This window comes from Anthonomus grandis, chromosome 22 (assembly GCF_022605725.1).
Source record: "Anthonomus grandis grandis chromosome 22, icAntGran1.3, whole genome shotgun sequence".
Classification (NCBI taxonomy): Eukaryota; Metazoa; Arthropoda; class Insecta; order Coleoptera; family Curculionidae; genus Anthonomus; species Anthonomus grandis.
In genome coordinates, this window is record NC_065567.1 from 31,938,378 (window position 1) to 31,959,547 (window position 21,170).

At 31.8% G+C, this 21,170-nt stretch overlaps 2 protein-coding genes across 2 annotated transcripts in view; both read left to right on the forward strand.

Moving 5' to 3' along the window:
• Window positions 1-21,170, forward strand: part of LOC126748763 (octopamine receptor Oamb) — a 207,612-nt gene that overhangs the window by 36,359 nt on the left and 150,083 nt on the right. The gene's annotated exons all lie outside the window — the stretch shown is intronic.
• LOC126748765 (uncharacterized) lies at window positions 7,556-8,041 on the forward strand. Its single transcript, XM_050458207.1, has 2 exons — window positions 7,556-7,835; window positions 7,897-8,041. Exons 1-2 carry the CDS (start codon window positions 7,562-7,564, stop codon window positions 7,941-7,943), a joined length of 321 nt encoding a protein of 106 aa, XP_050314164.1. The 5' UTR covers window positions 7,556-7,561; the 3' UTR covers window positions 7,944-8,041.

Here is a 21,170-nt window from a genome sequence, read left to right on the forward strand (position 1 = left end):
CATCAGCCAATTTTATATCATTCACCTTTTCTTGCCTTGTCAAAGCAATGTGTATCGCATAAAGTCCTTCTTCTAAATTTCCTACTTCATACTGGCAACAAAGATCGCACCTATCTTTTTTCGGCTGATAGATGGCAAGATTTTTTTCTTGAAACAGGTCATCGAAGGTTTTTCGACTCATAGATTTTTTATTTTCAGTTTCACATCTTGAAAGATACGCCCTAAATAAAGCCGTTTTTGACGACACATTTTGGTCCAAGTACAACTTAGATGATGTTTGACGACAATAATGGGATGGCAAGAAAGACAATTCATCAAAAAACTGATTTAAACATTCCTTACCACTATTTTTCTTTTCGCGTAAGTGAGCCGCCCTATTCTCATTCTTGCCAACTTTTGATTCATGCATACCCTGTTCAGCCTTTTTAACCCATGAGCTTACTTGAAATTCTCCTAGACATAGAGTAGACAAGAAAAGTTTTTTGCAGATATTCGTTTTCTGGCCATCTATTGTTAAACTATAAAACATCGAAAGGTTTCTCGACGAATTTTCATTTTTTGTGTATCTTCTTTTAACAGCTAACAGAGCTACATTATTAATCACATAAACTTTGCGCTGATCCCAAGTCATTTTCCAAAACTTTTCAAAAAGCTACCTTCTTTTCTCTTCGAAAATATTTGAACAGGAACGTAGTTTAATATTTTTACAAAGATTGGAATCACAAGGTGACCCATTTTTCTTTCAGCTTTAGGGGCAATTTGTTTGTATTTTTTGGTCTCGCCGTCTTTTTTAAATCCGGTATATTTTTGTCCTTTCTCGCGAAGAATTCTATTTTTTTTCCTCTTCCATAGTTGTTTTAAAGGTTTTCTTTTACGTTTTTTAGTCACACTTTCTTCATTACCGCTTCTTGATCCACTGTCTTCATGTTGTTCATTTTCTTCTTGGTAACTTGAGTCGCTCTCCAAATCTGATTCATTGTTTCTTTCTGACATCATGGCTGATGCTTCTTCCTCGGTCTGCATGTCTCCTAACCTGGGGCTGTTTAGTCTTTCATTATCATCCGTTTCGTCCTTCATAATCACCAAATTTGTATTGTTTGGTACATCACTAAATGGTATGTCGATTACACTATGTGACTGCGAAATATTGCAAGTTTCGCTTTCTAAGGTATATAATTCTTCTCTTAGATTGTTCACGTCTAAAAAGAATTCTGTAACGGAATCGACAGTAGGTTGAGTAGCTATCGTCTCATTCTCCATAATGTCTTCAAAACTTTGCAAATAATTGTGCAAGATTTGAGGCTCTATTGGATACTCTTTTTCATAATCGCCAACTTGTTCATCTGGCGGCACAGTTACTAGCACAATCGGTTGATTTTCTCCTGAACTACTAGAAGCAGATTCATTCAGATTCATTTCTACCTCAGTGGATTTACATTCTGAAAAAAAAAACAATTTTAACAATTTTCTTTTACACAAACCAAAATACTTAACTTGGTGTGCCTTTTCAGAATTTGACATTAAAAATGGCCAACGTTGCCAGTATTAAGTAGCTTAGTAGCTTAGGCTTTAGCCATTTATTAGCTTTACATCATTACATCAGACCTCTGTCAATCAACCATACACTATTTTTTTTTTTATTTGTTAGCCCCCCTAGGTACATTATTTCAAGAGTCGCCTGTCACCTTTTAACTTACAAATTAATAAACTAAAACTAATTGGGCACTCACCTGTAGATGGTAAACACATTTCAACAAGTAATTTATTTGGTTTACGTACATTATAATTAAATGCGTTATTCATTTTAAAACAAATTTAAATTAAAACACGAACAACACACAAAACAAACACAGTGTGTTTGTTTTGACTTTTGTTTATGACAAACAATGTCAAAACCTCGTAAGCTACTCTCAATACACCTGTCACTGTGGGATGCGATGTTTTGCTTTAAACGGCAATACCTCGTAAGCCGCACATGTGGGGGGAGTACGTGGCTTAAGTGGTATTGCATGTGGGATACGAGATTTTTTATTTTAAATATATTTAAATTATCGTCAAACTGTGGCTTGGGAGATATTGCATCTTAACCGACGATATTATTCACTATTGAATATATGAAGTACAGGCACTATAATAAAAATCATTAGTTGATTATCCTCTTGTCTAATTGATATTGACTTTTTCCATGTCTTTAACCTCAGATTCATAATTTCATCAATTCCAGGCAGTTGATTATTGATTCATATTTTTCCTATTTCCGGCAATTTATTTATTAAGATTTTGCGCACTTTCAGGCACTTGAACGATTGTTGTTTATCAAACATAATTACCTAATCCTTTATCATTTTTTGCATTACAATAACCATGAACGATATTATATATAAGTTTTAATGTAACTATATCTTGGATTTTCAAAATCAATCGCCTGGAATTGATAAAATTATGAATCTGGGGTTAAATTACTCGAAAAAGCTGCTTGGTAATTATGATTTATTACCTGAAATAAAAAGAATATGAAAGCCTAGAATTAATGAAACTGTAAATCGTGGTTCAAAGACTCAGAATAAATAGTAAATAATAATAGTAAAATAAAGACTCAGATTAACTAATTATTAGATATATTTATTAATTAGAACTAACTGGAATAAAACAATTATCAATCTTGAATTGAAAAAAATTAAATACCATGATATGCGTAAATTACAAAACTCAAAAATTGATTGATTAACTGCCTAGTACCTAGAAAATTATTAATCAAGAATTAACTGCCTCAGATAATAAAAATTATTCGTTTTTAAGTCAATTGCCTGGAATAAGAGAAATATGAATCAATAAAATCATTTGCCCGGAATTGTTGAAATTATTAATTAACATTCAAAATGTATGGACTAAAGAACATATTAATCAAGTGACTGACAGTGTGCAAAATCCAGAGTTTGCAGATCAATATCCCGGAATAGAATAGGATATGAATCAATAATCAACTGCCTGGAATTGATTAAATTATGAATCTAAGGTAGACATGGACAAAATCAATATTAATTATGAGATGAGATAGTCAACAAAGATTCTTATTATAATTTATTTTGTGTGTTGTTTTAGTGATCCAGTTTGATTTTGTTAATTTTAAAGTTGGATATGTTCAATGTTGCTTTTTTGCATTTTTCATAATTTATCAAGAATCTTTGATTTTTTCTGTTTGTCTTGAAGAAGGCCTAATATAGACCGAAACGTTGGCAATAAAGGAAAAAAAATTGAAAAGCTTGGATTTTAATTGACCTCTATATCTAACTTATTATAATTGTTATGAATAATATGTCCTATGGTCAATAAAAACCTATTTTTTTATTTTAAAATTGTAAACACTATTCTTTCTTTCTCTTCTTTCATAAATATTTATATACACTTTTCTAATTCAATTAGGAGTTGAATATAATAATAATAATCGTCTTTTAATAAAAAAAAAACAACAAATAGATAAACATTATAAATGAAAAAAAGGGCAAAGTCTAGCCTAAGACTACTTAAACTTAACCCAAATAAATATATAAATAAATATATACAATACTTGCAAATTACTCCCTGAAAGCTGTAATCCATTAAGAAAAGCCATTATTTCAAATCATGTATAATTAGCTCCTTACATTTGTTGAAAAGCATTCGACATTTGCATATATTGAAAAATACACAATAAGCTCTTGATCTACAGAATTTAAATAATTTTCGAATTGGTTCTGTTTCTGCTGTTCTAATTTCACATAATGATAAAAGTCATGATGACTAAAAATAGTCACAAAAATTTTTTTCGTAAAAAAAAGATCTGATCGGAACAAATTAATGTCATTTTGTGAATCAGCTACTCCAAGATACCTTTACAAATTTTTTTTTTGTATACCAGTGTTTTTAATATATTTCTTTAACGTATTCATTTTGAAAATTGAAATCAGATCTATAAAGTATGCAATTTTATAGAAAAAAGCGCGATGTCCATTTAAGTTATGCTCAAATGGAGACCAATTAAATCAAGATTTAAGACATATTTTTCAATTATTACTTATTCCAAATTAATTATTTATTGCTTTACTTCCATCCAAAGCTTACATAACAGTTAGGTCATAGTTAAGTGCCCTTAGATCCCATCTTAATTAAAATATTTCGTGCAGTATCTTTATCTAGAAATAAGGACCATTGAAACGTGCTCTTTTCTTTCTGGAATTATTTTTAGCCCGATTTGCCTTAGCAGGGGTTTCTCCTCCTTTATTTAATTCTTTTGGTCGCATGACAAAATCTAGTTAATAAACTAAAGGTGAGCTTCCAGCACATAATTTACCGACGTTATTTTGTTTTATGCAAATCACATTAATATATTAACTAAATCAATTTAAATGGCGCCTAATTTGCAAATGAAGGAAGATATCTTAGGGAAATCTCTTATTTTAATACATATAGGTAAATGCTTTAAAGTAGTAGTGGGAGAACGCAGAACACTGCGCCGCTGATTGAAATAAGGTAACCGTTTACTTATGTATTAAATTGAATTTAAATAAAAATCCATTTTTCTGGTATGCCATAACGGTTTTATGCGTAAATGGGAATTTATCGCATTTATGCCAAATATATCCGTTTCTGGCAGATATGCAATAAATTTCAATATATGGGCGGAAAATCAGTACGGCCTTCGGTATACAGTAAAAAACACCCTATGCTTTAGGGATAAAATGCTTTTATATATTAAAGCACGTGTTAACATTTAAGATTTTCGTGTTTTATTCACTTTTATATCGTAAAATAGATGTTTTTTAGACGGGGAAAATCAGTTTTAAGGTTTTTATCCTCATAACGATTTTTTTAGCTTTACTCCATTAACCTTTTTTTTTAGTGGGAAAATTATATGGCCAATGAAATGTAATGGCTGACGTCAAGAGAATTCGAATAAAATGTGGTGGAAAATTACATTTTCCAGTTCAAAAAAGAGCCACAGTCATCATATTTCAGGATCTCCCCGGAAAAGTGAAATATTTAAGGAATAACAAGTACTCAAGAACATAGACAAAAGGGTTCAGTAAATATAGGGTTAAATAAAATTGAAGGCTCCCTTAGGCATAGCTCTCATAGAAATTCTTTTCCACTCGATGTTTATAAGAATTATTTTGTTTTTGTTTCTTTCACGTACTCATCCTCACGTTGTGTTTGAATGTTATTTTGTGGAGTTTTATTACCACGGTATATATCCAACTACCCTCCAGCGCAAGCTTTTAATATTATTTTATGAATTCTTTCAATTTAGAGGCTTTCTTAAAGAGGCCAGCTAGAAATAAAATTAAACCTTCTTTAGAGGTGAAACCTTGTATACAATTTAATTTTATGAAGCCATAGAAATGAATAATAATAATTATCTGAAAATAGTGAAATTGAAAGTGAATATCAGGGTGCATAGAAAACTGTTATAGAGGCCACTTAAGGGGATCCATTGAGGCACTACACCATTATACACCACTGCACGCTCATCAGTATTTAGACCAAATACTTCCAGATCAATGGGCCGAAAGAGAAGGAGCTAATAAATGGCTCTCACGTACTCCAATCTAAGAGGCTACTTAAACACAGATGGTGAATTACCAAAAAAAATATCACTCCGTAAAGTAAGAGGAAAAAAATCGGACGGACAGGCGATCTTTCTTATTTTTACAATGGGAGATAAATTTCACCAAAAAAAAACGCAATATATATATAAGATTTAATACATATCTCATTTTTTACCTTGCAAAAATATTGTTATACAGGGTGTTTGAAAATTAGACGGAGATATTTCAATGGGTGATTCCTTGTAAAAAAATACGAGAAAAAGTTTCTGTAAACATGGGTCCAGAAATGCACAGTTTTCAAGATACAGGGTGATACATTTTTTCTTTAAATATTTATTTTTTACACTTGTCAATGTCAAATCTCCATGCAGAAATGATTTTTTGTTTTTCAAGGCATCTGTGATTTTTTTATCAAAAATTAATAAACCAATTTTGTCCAGCGGCATGCAATAAAACGGTATTTTTTTTTGTCGAAGACGAAGTATTTTTAAATGCCTAATCAAACAACATATATTAAAGTTGAAAAAAAGGCAGTGGCGTACATTTTTTTGCCAATAATATTTGCTAAGATGTCCCCCGGGATGCCACTGGACCTTATAATTTTAATCTAATTAGCCTCTTTATAAAACAAGTAATACTGCCAAATTTCAAAAGAATCGAGAAAACCTTTTTTTTTAATATTAATGAAAAAATATATTTTTTTAAATTTACCACCCTGTATCTTGAAAACTGTGCATTTCCGGACCTATGTTTACAGAAACTTTTTCTCATATTTTTTTACAAGAAATCACCCATTGAAATATCCCCGTCTATTTTTCGAACACCCTGTATAAGTCAAGTTCGAAACTATAGACTAATAATTCGTAGCAATATATTATCAATTTCAATCAGAATTTTCTTAATAGCAGCATGAGTTTTTACTAATTAGATCAACAACTACCCATCTACTCTTACTTCAACAATCAACAACAATCATGACAAGGTAACTCACGAAATATTACTTATCATGTTAGGTCTGCTTGAATTCTTGGAGCATGCAATTTAGGACAATCTTTATCTTATGAAACACCTGGAATACCTTAGGGAAATAACCTAAGACCTCTTCTATTCACAATTTTTAATAATGATCTGCCTAAAGTTGTAACTTACTCATCATGTCTCATGTTGGCTGATGATTTTAATATATTTGGCTCCGTTTCCTCTTTGGATCGTTGAAACATGATTTAAGTGTGATTTGCATGCAGTATGATATTTTGTGATAACCTTTATTAAAAAAATAAACTACATTAACGCCTCGCATAAAGAACTTGTCTGAAAATATAATTGAAAGTTAAAAACTTTGAGAGATAAAAATTAATAACAAATATTTGTCTTATATCTGGTTTTTAAACGCAATTACAACACCTCAAATATTGTTTTATGAAAAGTATATATCTTATAGTGTAAAAATACAATACATAAGGATTAAAAAAATAAAATATATATCAGAAAAACGCTGTGGTGCACTTTTTTTTCTTGTAAGCTATTTGTTACTAAATGGCACAGTGATCGGCCGAGCCAAAATATTTTTTATCCTTATAAACATTTGTTAAAAAGTTAGGTTAAGTTTTCATGGTAGTATATATACCATATGCCATTTTAAGAACATACAAAATAAGAATGTATTTATCATATGCTGTATTGGCACATCGATCATACTGTCCTTAAGTAGTGGCATAGGTAAACAAACCGGTCAAAAATTGAGGTTATATTTTCATGGCAGTATGCCTTATGCCATCTTGGTAGCTATTAAATAATGATAAAATAAAGTGGTTTTTAAAAAGGCACAAGGTTCTCGTGGAGCGTAACCTCAAAAATGAACATTCAAGTTGCCAAAAATTTAAGTTAGATTTTCACGGTAGTATACCTTGTGCCATCTTGTTTGCTATTAGATAATGATCCACAATGTTCTCTTTAAGCATAACCCTGAAAATGCCATGAGTCACAACACCGAATTATTTAAATCAACAGTGACCAACTTCGAGCCAAGTATGATACCTCCATGTCAGAGTGAGCTGCAGCAACATTTATTGCGTACTATGTATATCAGTAGCATGTGGTGTAGAGCCACCGAATACGCAACCACCATATTAAATCCACTTGATTACGGATGGATATTGAAAAGCGAACAACAGTACGGTATTGAATGGTTTAAAGGGGACCAAATGCCAGACACCGTTATTGATATTTTAAATGCATCAGTTGAAGAAGGTATTGAACTTATACACACTATAAGTTAACGTTGATTTTAATTTCACCTTTCAATTTTTAGAAACAAATAAAGACGTCTTGTTAGAGCCATCGATTGAAAAAAGTTAACGTTTTGGTGTAAATTGTAGCCATGCAAAAGTAGCAATAAAAATTACATTAAACAAAAATACTTTCAACTTATGAAACTCCCGAACATCGTGATACTGCAATCGCTGCTGAAATTGCTGCCGAAGGAGGTAAATACAATTTTATAAAGTACCTAATAACGAATTACCTATAATTAAAAAAATTAAGCATTTAATAACGTATACAATACATTGAAAAGCAAACTGAATTAATGCTAGCACTAATAAATCAAAAAATGTTAGAAATATCGAAAGAAGATGATGACGATTTAGATGATGACAGTGAAGGAGAAGGAAGTGAGGAACAGGAAGAAATTAATTATGACATTAGTGATGATGATCTGGACAGTAGAGAAAGTGATGCAGATGATGGGGAAATAATTTTTGTTTAATTTATAGGGCAGTAATAAATTAGTTTTAATTAATTTACTTCCCTAAACATAAAGTATGAATAAAAAGTTTTAAAAATCTTGTTTATAATCATTTCTTGCTTATTAATAAAGTTATTTAAATTCATTTTTAGGGTAATGCTCAACGAGAACCTTGTGCCTTTTTAGAAACCACTTTATTTTATCATTATTTAATAGCAAACAAGATGGCATAATGTATACTACCATTAAAACATAACCTAAATTTTTGGCAACTTTAATGTTCATTTTTGAGGTTATGCTCCACGAGAACCTTGTGCCTTTTTATACATAGTTTACACACGATCTGAAGTTTTATTTTAACAAGTTTTTTTATGGTATACTACAATGAAAACTTAACCTAAATTTTTAACAAATGTTTATAAGGTTAAAAAATATTTCACTGTGCCGCTCGGCCGCTCACTGTGCCATTTGGTATACGTGCATTTTGTGTCAAAATTATTCAATATTTTGTAATATAAGTATTCAATTTTTCAATATTCAATTTTTGTAATATAATAATAAAGGCACATGGTATACTGCAATGAAAAAATTGTAATTTTTTTAACAAGTTAAGGGATCCGTTAGACTCCTTAGGGGCAGTCCTGCACGTGTGCCGATGATTTTCCGGCATTTGTTTATTGTAAACTTTCTTTTACGAACATAGGCACATAGTATACTACCGTGAAAAAACAACAAATTTTCATAAAACTTTTCATTTCATTTGGTTTTCCGAGAAAAGCTCAAGGGGGGGGGGAGTGTAGTTTTAAAAATGAATTAATTCTTACATACATAATATTCATATATCCAAATGGCACATGGTATTCTACCATGAACCATTTTTGTCCCCTGGCCTCACGGTCTAATAGGTCTCCTGATGGACCCATCATGCCCCACCGGGGGTTACCAGAGCCCAACGGCCTTAGAGAAACTGATAAGGCTCTCTGGTCTGAAGGACTTAAAGTCGCTCAGTACACTAAAAGTGTTACCCAAGTATTTGAAACTGGCGCGCGTGAGTGCTGGGCACTCCCCGACTACATGGTCATCTGCCGAATTTCGCGTCTTTTTAGGCGTAGTAGATTTTTGGTGAGACAGGCAGAGGGCCCACCTATGTGCGCTTTGGCCTGTCTCATACCAGGGGACTCAGTCCATCTTCGGTGGGTCCACTTGTCCAGCAGACCCTTCATTGACGCGACCGCAACGCATTTGGCGATACCAACTATGGGTTCCGGCCCCATCGGCACATTCGCGGATCCCAGTCTGGCGAGAGAGTCTGCTTCCTCATTACCTGCATGGCCTGCGTGGCCAGGTATCCAGACGAGCTGGACCCTGCATCCAACCTGTATCAGTTTTTTCAGGACTTTTATACACTCTAGTACAAGCTTGGAGCTTACCTTTGCGGCCGTGATAGCCTTAACGGCAGCTCTGCTCTCTTATTTTCTTATTTAAGTAGTTTCCTTATTTTAAGTTAGAGAATTACATAAAATTAATGTTTGCATACGCCAATCGTTAAGACAGATTAAACAACACTAAAGTTAAAATTCCAAAAATTAACTACACTATAAAACGCATTTCTCAATAAAATCTCTTTAATTCTATTTTCAAAATGAACACTTTCTTATTTTCTTTGGCACTTTATTAAAATAATTTTACTTTAATTTGACTAAATAATGCTAATTACATTTGTTTAGAAGCTCATTCAATTAAATCCAATTTGTAAACGTCTGTAATAATATAAAATATATCATACTTAATCGTTTAAATTTTATAAAATAATAATTATATATCGTAAAGATTTAATAAACCTTCTTGTTAAGCGTGAATAATATAAACATAATATTAAATATGCTCAACGTATATCGCGCGGACATTTTATCCGATATTTATTGTTAAAGTTCAACTAAAAATGTTTACCTGGCGTAAACCAAAAGTACGCGTTTATTTAACTATCCTGTGTTACTTGGGCCTATCTTGTGAATGCTTTATAAGCAGAAATCAGTATAAATCTAATAGAAAAGATACAAAAAAGATTTCTTAGGTAATAAATAGTGATAATAAATCAAGAACCATAAAATGTATTCATAATATATGATTCTAATATTCTCAAATTTTTGAACTGATTACTAATAAAAGTCAAGGGGATTAATTATCCTAAAATTGAATTGCAAATTAAGCAATTAAATAAGAAAAAGCTGCTTCTAGTTAATTCCTTAGAATAACAATTTTTATCCAACGAAACTACGCTTTGGAAGAACAAAGTATTCTTGAATAGTTATCAGCAATATTGATGATAATTTAAAGGCTCATAATCATCCACTCCAATGTGGCTAACATAAAATAACTTGATAAAAAGAGGTGATGAATATGGATCGAAAAATACCGTATTGGCAATAGTACATTAGAGAAGAAAAGGATATCCTAGTAAATCTATATAAAAGATCCGAATTGAATTTACATGGTAATATTATCCAATATTCTACGAAAGTCCATAGGAAATATATAAAAATTTATCCGTTAAAAAATACCCCTAAATAAAATTTCTAAGGATACAAAGCCATTCCCAAAGTCCCTCCATTTAGATAGTAATTTAGATTTTATGTGGTCAATATTGACCGCGTTTAAGAGATTTAAAGGACTTCGAGGGCCAGTTTAATCGGATTTCTCGGAGACGGCTGGAAGGAAACTTTAAAATTAAGAGATTTTAAAGTTTTTTTGTTAAATCTAAAACTTATATTAAATGTTCGAGTAAGTCGTTTAGTTTCAATTTATTAAGAATCCTCTTAAGGATTTAAGGTAGGCAATCTAACTGACTAATAATATTGCCTTCATTCTTGTGTTTTTTTAAGTTTCCTATTTCTAGTTGATGGTAAATTTAAGTTTTATTTGTTAAAATACATAACACGGTCAGTATTAATTGCTTGATAAAAAATGAATAAAATTCTGGAAATGTGTGCTGGAAAATTTCAAGAGAGACCTCTACTATACGATGGATCTTAAAAATCTTTAAATAAGGAAGAGAGAAAAATAGACAAAGGAAAAAGATTTGAAAAATATTTCGGTTTATACTTTGTCATATGCACGTAAGACGAGGCAATTTTGCAGAACACATAAATGCTCTTTTTGCGCAGGTTTCTATGGATATTGACGTTTGACATACGTAACAGAGCATACTTAATAAAAGGTCAAACAGAAATAAAACGTCACAATTTTGAATGGTCGATCTTCATCTGATAATTCTTAAGCAAATCATTAAAGGGATATATAAATGAGAATTTGACTTTTCCACCTTCTTCTATATCATCGTTGCATCTTGTCTAACGCATTATATAATTCTTATTAGATTTTTGTGCTTAATAAAAAATTTTACGTAATTAGTTTTTTTTATACCTTTTACGGGCTTCCTATTTCATCAAAGTTGTTAATTCATTGCTGGGATTAATATTTTATTGACTCTTCAGTCACTGCTGTGCTAAAAATTTAATTAACTAACATTTAAGCCTCTAAGAGATTTTTTTTAAGAGGCTGTTGAACCAAATCACTGTCAAGATAATTATTTAATAATCACGTTAATTGCGTTTAATGATTAAGTCAACCAGAAAAAAAAAACATTTTTCAGCGCTTCTCTGATGTTGAATTAATTAAGTCACTGCTGAAAATAATATTTTAACACTTCTAATAACGCTACAACAAAAAAATAATTATTTACTAGTTGAAATCTTTAAAATCACTGTCGAGATAAATAATTTATTACATTCAAGCCAATAAGGAAAATCAGATATTTTTTTGGTGTGTTAGCGTTCAATTACGTATTTTAAGACGCAAAATTACTGCTGAGGTAACTATTTTATTAACAACAGTTTAGCTACTTAGAAAAAAATAATTATTTTATTCTTTTCAGGCCTCTGTGCCACTAGAGAGCGCCTTGTATATACAGTGACCGCCTAAAGTTCCGCATAAATTCGATAAAAATTAGAGACATGATTTTGTTGAGAAAACGCTCGGACCCGTCGATTTTTATTTTAATTTGCGCATTATTTCACATAAATTTTTGTATATAGGGTGGAACAAAAAAAAAGATATGACGTCATCGGTAATTTTTTTAATTGGAATGCTATATTTTTATTGCATTTATGATATATAGGCGAAATTCCAAGCAAGTTTTGTATAACACACCTTATCTCAAAACTCGACTGTTTCCGAAATATTTACATTTAAATAACAAGAAAACAAACAGGTACGTCTATTTACAAATTAAGGTAAAATCGAGGATAAAAATAATGTCATAAACACTGCCAATTGTTTCTATTCCCATGGTTGCACTTGTAAGGAATCTCCATTTTCGAATGTCACTGTCAGTTCGAAAGTTAATAGTTTTTATCAGAATAAATTATGGCTAATTTAATGGAAACCCAACGAATTGAAATTTTGATGATGCTAGGGTACGGGGATCGAGTGCGCACGCAAAAAGAAGTAAGTAAACTGTTTAATGCCAAATACCCAAACCATCCTATTTCTCAGTCAACAGTAGAATAGAGCGCAAATTCATAACTTCAGGTCATGTTAGGGATTTGCCAAGATCAGGTCGTCCAAAAATTTCGACAAAATTAAACGTTCTGCTCTCCGTCGAAGAAAATCCAAACAATGCAACTTCACAAATTTCAGTTGATAATAATATAGCCGGAACGTCAGTAAGACGCATCTTAAAAGCAAATGAATACCACTCTTATAAAATTAGACTAATACACGAATTAAATGAGGACGATCCTGATCGAGGAAACCAATTTTGCGAGCAAATGATGAACATTTGCAATAATAACCGTCAGTTTGTGTTACGAGTTTTGTTTTCGGATGAAGCAACTTTTTGTTTAAGGTACCTGCAGATAATAAGGCCTTTATTCAAAAAAACCGCTTTAAATCGATTGCGTTGGGTCCGCGTCTCCTATTGGTCCATTTACAAACGACATTCGAATGGACTACCCGAGTACCCGCGTTCCTCGCTTTCCTCGCTTTAAAATATATTTAAAGGATACAACGAACAAAAACGTAAGTATTTTTAGTATTTATAATTGTATTTTTAATTTATAACTGCAGATATTTTGGTTAGACTTCATATTTTGTGATTTCAATAGTTTATTAGATTAAATTTAGCCGACATAATTTTAAAAAATTTACATAATATTTCGTCATGGATCGGTAATAAGGCCTATAAAAATAAGCTATAGGCCTTATTATCCTCATGACAAATTAATGTTTTTATTAACATATTATTAAACTTCTGAACTATTCTCGTTTTATTTTCAGTGATTTTTAACATCATGCCTCCTAAAAGGTGCGAGGAGGATTTAATATCAGCAGTTCGATCTGTTCAACGCGGTACTCTGAGTACATATGGGGCTGCGGCAAGGTTTAATATTCCCAGAAGAACCATTAGAATTCATGTTCAGAACGGAATCCTAATAAAAAGACTAGGTCGTAAATCTATTTTAAAAGAAGAACAAGAAGCTGATCTCGTTAAAAGAATAATAAGATTTAGTGAAATAGGTCTACCTGTGAATCCACGGATCCTTCGTCGATTGGTATTCAGATTCTGCGAAGATAATAAAATTGCTCATCAATTTAATACAACTTCAAAACTTGCTGGTAAAGGCTTTTATGAAGAGAAATCCTGTAATTTCTAAAAGAAAAGCACAGCTTATGAATCCAGCTGGGGCTCAAAAACTTAATAAATTTATAGTTGATGATCATTTTCCAAAAATAGGGAAAATGTATGATGATCTTGATATAATTAATCACCCTGAAAGACTTTATAATATGGATGAAAAAGGATGCCGCTTGACTATTCACCACCAACCAACCGTTTTAGCTAAGAAAGGGGTAAAACGTGTTCACTTTCAATCGTCAGGACATGCAGAGAGTGTGACAATGCCCTTAGAATACCAATACCTCCTATGATTATTTTTTATGAAAAGAGGCTAAAGCCAGAATTACATGATAATTTGCCACCAGGAACTATAGTGGAAAAATCAAGTAAAGGCTACATGACTAACGAACTTTTTATTTAAAAAATTCCTCAAGCGCTTAGTCCGATACAAAAGTCCAGAAAGGTGCCTCTTAGTTTTGATGATGCACCTTGTCATCTTGATTGATGTTGGAGACTCACTTGATATAGATCTCTACTGTTTGCCATCGAATACAACACATGAGCTTCAACCCCTCGACAAATCTGTATATCGTTCATTTGAGCATCATTGGGATAATGAGGTATTATTATTCTTGGATCGGAATCCTAACAAAAAACCAAATGTTTGGTCTAAATACATGACACATAGTAACATTATAAACGGTTTTAAGGCTACTGGTCTGTTTCCATTAAATCCCGAGGCAATTCCAGAAACAGCATTTGCTCCTTCAATTCTCTCAGACGTACCGGCACCGGATGATACCAACAAAGAAAATAGGCGTCCACCTAAATCTCCTCAACCTGGTCCGTCTTGAATGGTATCCAACAAGTCTGGCAAGTTTTCCTATTCCAATGTTTACTCTTCTGACTCGGATTCGACTGATGACCATCTCCCTCTTGCTAAATTAAAGAGACGAACAACAAAAGTCACTTTTTTAATGAGCTTTTGCCCACACCAGTAAAAACTAATGAAAAACCTAAAAATAATCGAAAAAAAGCTCTAAACTGCAAAGGAACTCCAGTCACTAGAGATCTTTTTACCGAGGAGAACAAAAGTCGTGCCAAATTGAATAAAGATATTGAAAGCTCCAGGGAAAAGTTAAGTACCGAATGGTATTGCCATGGATGTGAGGTAGACAGGTAGGCCGATATGAGGCAGTGCAGCAAATGTCTTAAATGGTACCATGAGGAATGTGTTGGCTTAACAGCTAAACGCCCAATTAACGAGTTGTGCCATTTTTATGTATAGGCTTTATTAAACCTCCATCGGATAATAAGGCCGATTTGCATTATTTTTCTTAATATTTACTTTTTGTTTTCTAGTTTTTTTAGAGATTATTTTTTTAAGTTTGTTAAAATTAATATAACCTTATAAGCACTTTGGTGTATTAAACTAAATAAATTTTTTTCTTAGCTAGGCCTTATTCCCCTCAAGTACCTTAAACGGTGTCGTAAATCGGCAAAATTGTCGGTACTGGTCAGTGTCAAATCCACACTGGGCAACTGAGGCTCATACACAGTACCGTAAATCTATTAATGTTTGGGCTGGTAGCGTGGAAAATAAAGTAATAGGGCCATACTTTTTCGAAGAAAACTTAACAGAACAACGCTATTTGAATTTTCTTCAAGAAGAATTAATCCCTGCTTTGGCTGCCTTATACCCAGATGAACAAGATCAGACAGTGTTTCCAGGAAGATGGATAGGACGAAGAGGGCCAATAGAGTGGCCGGCCAGATCACCAGACCTAAATCCCTGCGACTATTTTCTATGGGGGTAACTGAAAAGTAAAGTTTATATTGAGAAGCCAAACAACGTAGAAGATTTGAAAAATAGAATTAGATATGAAATTAGACGTATATCGCCCGAAATAATTGATAGTGTTTTACATGAGTTTGTAAACCGTCTTGCTTTCTGCCAAGAAGTAAATGGGGATCAGTTTGAACACTTGATACATTAATAAGAGTTTTCACAGTTTATAACATTTTATTCTCCATTTTATCTTAATTTGTAAATAGACGTACATACTTGCTTTCTTGTTGGTTAAATGTAAATATTTCTGAAAGAGTTGAGTTTTGAGATAAGGTGTGTTATACGAAACTTGCTTGGAATTTCGCCTATATTTTATAAATGCAATAAAAAATATAGCATTCCATTTAAAAAAATTACCGATGACGTCATATCTTTTTTTTTGTTCCACCCTGTATACAAAAATTTATGTGAAATAATGCGCAACTTAAAATAAAAATCGACGGGTCCGAGCGTTTTCTCAAAAAATCATTTCGCTAATTTTTATCAAATTTATGCGGAACTTTAGGCGGTCACTGAACATATTTTTCATGTACGAATTAAGTCGATAAATACAGGGTGTCCATCTATAACCTGACACATTTTAACTGCTTATAAGTCGAGAAAGGAAAATGACAGCAATGTGCGGTTTTCACAGAACCTCATCAATATTTTTAAAGTTTTTTTTGACAGTGTTGCCAAGTTTCAAAATTTACCTGAAATAGGAGGAAAAAAATTGATGATTTGCAAAGGCCGATATCTCAAAAATTTTAAATGTAACACCCTGTACTTTTTAATTTCACATGAAAGCCTATTAAATCCTCTTTCCGAAAATGTATAAACTGTCTTAAATTCATTATTTTTTTACAGAGCCAATTTTAGTAAATTACACCTTTTTGAAAATTTTCCTACAATAAATACCTATTAAATAACATTCTCGGTATCAAGTGACAACAATAACAATTTGTGGCTTGTCAAGGAGGCTGTGAGTTGCACAATTTGTTTTGTGAGCTTCAACTACTGTCAAATCTTTTTAACGTCATTCGTTGGGCAGCCAATAATTTGATTTCTATATGTATTTTTGCATTTTTTAAATATTTTGAAATACTTCAGCAGGATAGAATTTTAGACACGGTGTACTTCTAGCAAGACGCTGCACCACCATATTTCTCCAGGGTCGCAAGGGATTCCTTAGATATTACTTTTAGAAACAGATGGATAGGGCGAGCAGGTCCAATCGAGTGGGCACCTTATTCTCCCGATCTAACCATTCCAGATTTTTGTATATGGGCATATGTAAAAGACCGTTGCAACAATCCAACCCCAAGAAGTTTGGATGAACTGCGCAACAACATAGTAAACGTTTTCAACAAATTACACCGCGAATGCTACAAAACGCCTTCGGCAACTTATTTCTCCGTCTGCATTTGTGTTCCTAGCAAAATGGGGGTCATATTCAGTAGATAATTTATTAGTTATAAATTAAAATTAATTTCTTCAATTATTTGTTGTTAAAATTATGTAAATAGTTGTAATTTAATACATAGAATAAATAATTTTTATAGACAGGGCAATAGCGCAAATTATTTAATTATGATCATGCTAAAGCGATACATAGGCAATTACCAGAAAATGTTCATCAATCACCGAATATGTATTCTAGGAAAATTTTCAAAAAAGTGTCATTTACTAAAATTGGCTCTGTAAACAAAAATAACGAATTTAAGACAATTTATACATTTTCGGAAAGAGGATTTAACAGGCTTTCATGTGAAATTAAAAAGTACAGAGTGTTACATTTAAAATTTTTGAGATATCGGCCTTTGCAAATCATCAATTTTTTTCCTCCTATTTCAGGTAAATTTTGAAACTTGGCAACACTGTCAAAAAAAACTTTAAAAATATTGATGAGGTTCTGTGAAAACCGCACATTGTTGTCATTTTTCGTTCTCGACTTATAAGCAGTTAAAATGTGTCAGGTTATAGATGGACACCCTGTATTTTATCAGTACCGATAAAACCATAAGATAAATCAAATCACTTTGTTTTGTTTCAGGCTGGCATTTGAATAACTATCAAAGCAGAGAAAAAACGATTTTTTTACAGGTTGTCGAGGTTGAATATGTTAAATCACTATTGAGATAATGATTTTATCACATTTATGCTAATATAGAAAAACCAAAATTTTTTTGATATATTAGCGTATTATTACGTATTTTATGACGCAAAAATACTGGAAAAATCTCCGTTAAGGTACTTCCCGTTAAGTCATTGAGATAAAATCGATTACCCGGAAAATTGAAAATCACTCTTAAGATAATTATTTAAACCATATTTTTTTAAACATAAAAACCTGCATAATAATGATTTCGGACATTTTAAAAAAAAATAGGTTATATTTTTTTTTTAATCAAGATTCCGTAGTCACTACAGAGATAAATATTTTATGATTCCTAATTAAGCCTCTAAGAGAACTTTTTTTATGTCTGTGGATATTGAACTCTTCAAATCACTGTCAAAATATTTATTTTGTTATGAGTTCCTTGATGTTGAAATGTTAAATCTTCGCCAAGATTAGTATTTTATCCCTACTAATAACGCATCAAGCAAAATAAATTACTTTTGCTAACTGAACGTTTAAAATGACTGCTGAGGTAAATGTTTTATCACTTTCAAGTCAATAGGGAAAAACCTACTGTTTTTTGACGTATTACAGTGAAAATTCGTATATTGGATTGGAGAACTAGTAAAAAACCGAGTTTTTACTGGTTTTTCGATGCTGAATTTGTTTGGCTTGAAAAAAAGAATCGTATAAATCAATTTTCTTGTAGCTTCAAAAGGGCACTCTGTACAGTAAATTAAACTAGTATTTACATCATAGAATTAATTTTATCAATCAAGATTATTATTTTATTACATTCATGGTGATAAGAGAATTTTGTGCATCTGTTAAAATCGCTCGTTAAATAAACAATTTATCAGCTACTGAAAAATAAAAAATTGCAAATTTTTTTACACGTTAAATCACTGTTGAGATAATTGCTGCATCCTTAATTTTTTTTTTACTTAAAAATGTGTAATGATGTTTTTTGACTTAGGGAAACAAACCATAGAGCAAATTTTACTCTAATTATCATTTAAGAAGTAAGGAATTTATTAAAGCTTTTTTGTGATTTATAGAAAGAAAACGGGCATTCTCACTTTTTATCGATAATAAGAAAGCTGTAATTTTTAATTTATCGATTTCACGCAGTCGACGTTTTATCAGTACTAAGATAAATATTTTAAGATTGAACCATATAAATCATTGTTAAAATAAATATTTTCTTTATAGTAAGCCGTCAAAGAAAGAAAATAATTTTTCACCGGTATTTCGATGATCAATTAATTAAATGACTGCAGAGCTTTATCTTCCAATAAAGCCATAAGAAAAATCAATTATTTTGCTGGCTGTACCTTTAAAATCACTGTTGAGGTAAATTTGTCAGTTTCAGCCAGGATTTTATTGACGCATTTCACTATAAATTCATATATTGGAGGTTTTTAGTATAATGGGGTTTTTTGGAGAGAGAAAACAAATAATAGAGCCTTGCATATAGGTATTTTTTATTTAAAAAAAATTAGTGTATTTATATACATCCAGTCACTATGCCATTTTTGAGATTTTTCTATTGATTCTGATTGAAATACTAAATTTGGCGGCTCAGTATCCGGTAAACTAAGCATTTGTGCACCTACATTTGCATACACCTTTTTCACAAAATCTTTGAGAGGCGTACCCTAAATATGATTAAATGCTTTTAAATGACTTACAACAAAAGACCATTAAGTAAAACTATTTCTAGTAATAAAGAAGTGCACGCATGCAATAGGCCAATACTAAAAACACACATTGTATTAAACAAAACAAGTTTCCCCAACGTTCTAGGTCAGGTGGGCTAAATAGGAAAATACCACTCTGTAAAACAAAAGCAGTTGCGCCCTTTGTCTTAAAATACACCATAAGCGTTTTAGCTGATTTTCTTTTTAAAGTTTTTACCAATTTCACATGAAAATACTAAATTAGATAAAAGGTAGAATGCAGTTCAAACTTTACGCTTTGCTCCGGTCAGCTTATCGTACACCATAATTACGCCATTATATTATGTTAATATTTTCCTACCAAAAATCTCGATTGTAGCCCGCACCATAATTTGATTTATGGTGTATAGATAATGTTATATCTATAGTTTGCTAACTCAGCGAACAGCAAATTCTCATTGTAGATATCGGAGGGGTAAGTTAAAAATATGGGAATTCAGGTCAGTGACCATATCCACAGTAAGTGAAAAGGTACTCAGACATAATTAATTTATACGTATTACAGAGGGGGTCTATAAAACAAGTAAACTTATGTTAGTATAAAGTGCCTGAAATCTTGAAATTTTTATATAAATAAACAGCTGGAGACCAATCCTTACAGGGATGACTCCATTAAAATGTAAATTTGTGTTGAAATTACAACCCCAATTTGGTAAAGGGCTTACCAATAACTTTATTGATTACCCTCTAATAGCCTCATAGACCTGGAACAATCCAGCAACTCAATACACTGCTTCACCTGTAGGCTCACTATGATATCTTAATCTGTTCGGAAGGACGGTAATTACAATAGGCCATTGTTTAAAATGAAACCCAATGATTATACGCTTTTCCATTTATTAACTAAACGGAGAATGACCTTAATCAAGTCTAATTGTCGTTGTTAACTAATTGGCGCCTAAACAATTTAGCTGTTTCAGTGTATAAACAACATGGACTGAGAAAGGAGTAAAATTATTTGAATCTCTAAGGTAAAAGCATATAAACTCCGTACTCATTCCATATCTAACGGTTAAAGAACACTGTGGTGGTTGCATACAAACTGATAGAAATTCTTCTGACAAGTCAGCTAGCGTCCTCTCGCTTGGCAATGGAAACTGTTGTAACTAACTTGACAGTTTGACGTGCCTAATCCGACCAATCAAAATGGTAGAAAGGCGTGGCCAAATCAAGGCGGGAAATCAAATTTCATTTATTCTGACAATCATCATTTAATCGTAATATTTAAAGAAAACGCCTAATCAAAAATTTTACTCATAGAGAAAAGAGCCTTTTTGATTAGGTGTTAGCATCAGATATTGATCTGAATAAAAATAAAACTTTTTAGCTTTATTTTACATATCTAAATGACTTAATTTACTGCAATAAATTAACAATAGTGTACGACATATCACCAATTGGACAAATGAAAATAAAACAATGTTTTTCTTTAATACATTCATTATTTAATTTTCCTGAAAAAAAATTCTTAAAATG